The sequence below is a fragment of the Gekko japonicus genome, unplaced genomic scaffold (genome assembly GCF_001447785.1).
Source record: "Gekko japonicus isolate JY-2015 unplaced genomic scaffold, Gekko_japonicus_V1.1 scaffold8518, whole genome shotgun sequence".
NCBI classification, from domain to species: Eukaryota; Metazoa; Chordata; class Lepidosauria; order Squamata; family Gekkonidae; genus Gekko; species Gekko japonicus.
In genome coordinates this window covers 1-2,214 of record NW_015163891.1, presented here as the reverse complement: position 1 = coordinate 2,214, position 2,214 = coordinate 1, and the positions used below count along the sequence as shown (strand labels likewise).

The following is a 2,214-nucleotide window of genomic DNA, read 5'->3' as shown; positions in this document are numbered from 1 at the left end:
CCCCTAGCTCTTTTTCTACAAAACGACCCCTGCTTCAGATACAAAATGTGGCTGGACTCAAAGGTGCCACGGGACTCAAACTTTGTCCTGCTGCTTCGGACCAACACAGCTACCCACCTGAATCATTTGTATGGGTCACTCGTCTGCTGCATTCCCCATGTGTTATGTTTGGCTTACAGCAAAATCAGTAAGAACCATTTTTAAAGCAATTAAAAATTAAAAAGCAAGATGATTAAAGTGGCAGATAAAAAGCAGCGTGAAAACAGAAGAGGCGAAAGCAGCACAGGATGAAGCGACACGATAAAACAGGAGCAGCTCCTGCCCTAAAAAGAATCTCAGCGAAGGTTCTCTATTACACTAATAAAAACATTTACACCAAGCGCCTGCTAGATTGGGCACGGGGGTGGTGGTGGTGGTGGTGAACATCTGCGAGGTTGCTCTTTAACTGAGGTGCCACCACCGAAAAAGCCCTGTCTTGATCTCAACGCACCGGAAGGCAGGAATACCCAGAAAAGCAGGTGTTCATCTTAACTGGCAAGCAGATTTATACAGGAGCAGAAAGTCCTTCGTGCACGACAGAGCCCTAACTGGACTGTTGTTTATCTCTCAGGTGGAGCCTGTAATGCCTGTTGAAGTTTGACTTGTCGCTGAAGCTTTTCCCACAGTCCGAGCACTCGAAGGGCTTCACTCCTGTGTGGATTCTCTCGTGCGAGATGAGGTGCGCTATCCGGCTGAACCCCTTCCCGCAGTTTGAGCACTCAAACAGCTTTGGTCCCACGTGAGTCTTCCGGCGTCCGACGAGGCTAGGGCCAGCACCGAAGGAGACCCCGCTGGCCGAGCCGGACGGCAGGTTGCTCCCCGTGTGGAGCCTCGGGTTTTTGGTCAGCGGCGAGCTCTGGAATGCTTTCGCCCCCAAGTGGGTTTTCTGATGCACCTTGAGAGTGGCGTTCTGGCTGAAGCTCTTCCCGCATTCCGAGCACTGATAGGGCTTCTCTCCGGTGTGGATTCTCCGGTGCCGAGCGAGGGTGGCGTTATCGATGAAGCCTTTCCCACAGTCAGGGCAACCCACGAAGCTTGGCCTCTGCGCAAAGCCTTGGACGATGATGTTACAAGTGGCGTCCGCTTTCCTCGTGTAGCTCTGCTGTTGCACGAAGGCCTTGCTGAGGAGAGGCCCCTGGAAGGGAACAGGTTTCCGCCCCTCCTCCCCGGGGTGATTTCTTTGCTGCTTCTTGGGAGCGCTCTGAATCGGAGGCTCTCCGTCCTTCTCAGGACACAGGGGACGAGTCTGCTTGGCCCTCCATTCTGAAATCACAATGGGTTCCTCTGGATCGGGAATTTTCGGCTGACGCTTCTCCTCCTTGCTCGTGCTGGTCAATCCTTCACCTGGTAGAGTTTTTAAAAAGACAGAAATTCCTAGACAGACTTAGGGCTTCAGCATGAGAGAAAGAGAACTTAACCCATTGTCATTTGCAAGCCCTGACCAGTGTTCCCTCTAAGCTGAGTCAGTGTGAGCTAGCTCACAGTTTTTTAGCCTCCGGCTCACACCTTTTTGTCTTAGCTCAAGAAGGAGGGCTCCGGAGCAAACGAATGTATGCAGAAGCCAAATCGCTCGCTCACAACTTTAATGCCGGTAGCTCATAACCAGGGCCAGGGCCTTCTCAGTAGCAGCTCCACACTGGTGGAATGAGCTCCCGGAAGAGATCAGGGCCCTGCGGGACCTTTTACAAGACGGAGCTCTTCCACCAGGCTTTCAATTAGGAGCTGCAGGTAACATCCGAGAAGAGACCTTGTGCCCTGGCTTTACCATCTCTAGCCTGCCTCGCTAGGTAAATAAGTAGATCGACGGAGCGTGTGGGAACATCATTGGACTGTCACCCGTGAAGTCTGGGTCAATCTGAAATGTCTGTTCGTGCACTTCATTTGAAAACTACCAGCACTTTAGGATAGTGATTTATGGATTTGTGGATTTTAGGATCACCGATCTGATTTTGCTTGATTAGTTATGATGAATTTTACGATGGAGTCTAATTGTATTTTTCTGCATTTGTGTAAGCCGCCCTGAGCGTGCTTTGGCAGGAAGGGAGGGGTATAAATAGAATAAAATAAATAAATAAACAAATTAAAAAATTTTCCTCACAAGACACCACCGCTTAGAGGGAGCACTGAGGCCTGGCCTGGCCTGGGCCCAGTCTCATCAGATCTCAAAAGTTAAGC

The 2,214-nt window shown here is 50.6% G+C and overlaps 1 protein-coding gene across 1 annotated transcript; it reads right to left on the bottom strand.

Annotated features, from left to right (window-relative positions):
• Positions 1–583: 583 nt before the first annotated feature.
• On the bottom strand, positions 584–1,383 carry LOC107107668 (zinc finger protein 2 homolog; the record flags this gene model as incomplete). Its single annotated transcript, XM_015407966.1, has 1 exon — positions 584–1,383. A coding segment is annotated over one exon (800 nt), but the record flags the coding sequence as incomplete, so codon positions are not given.
• Between the last annotated feature and the right edge of the window lie 831 nt (positions 1,384–2,214).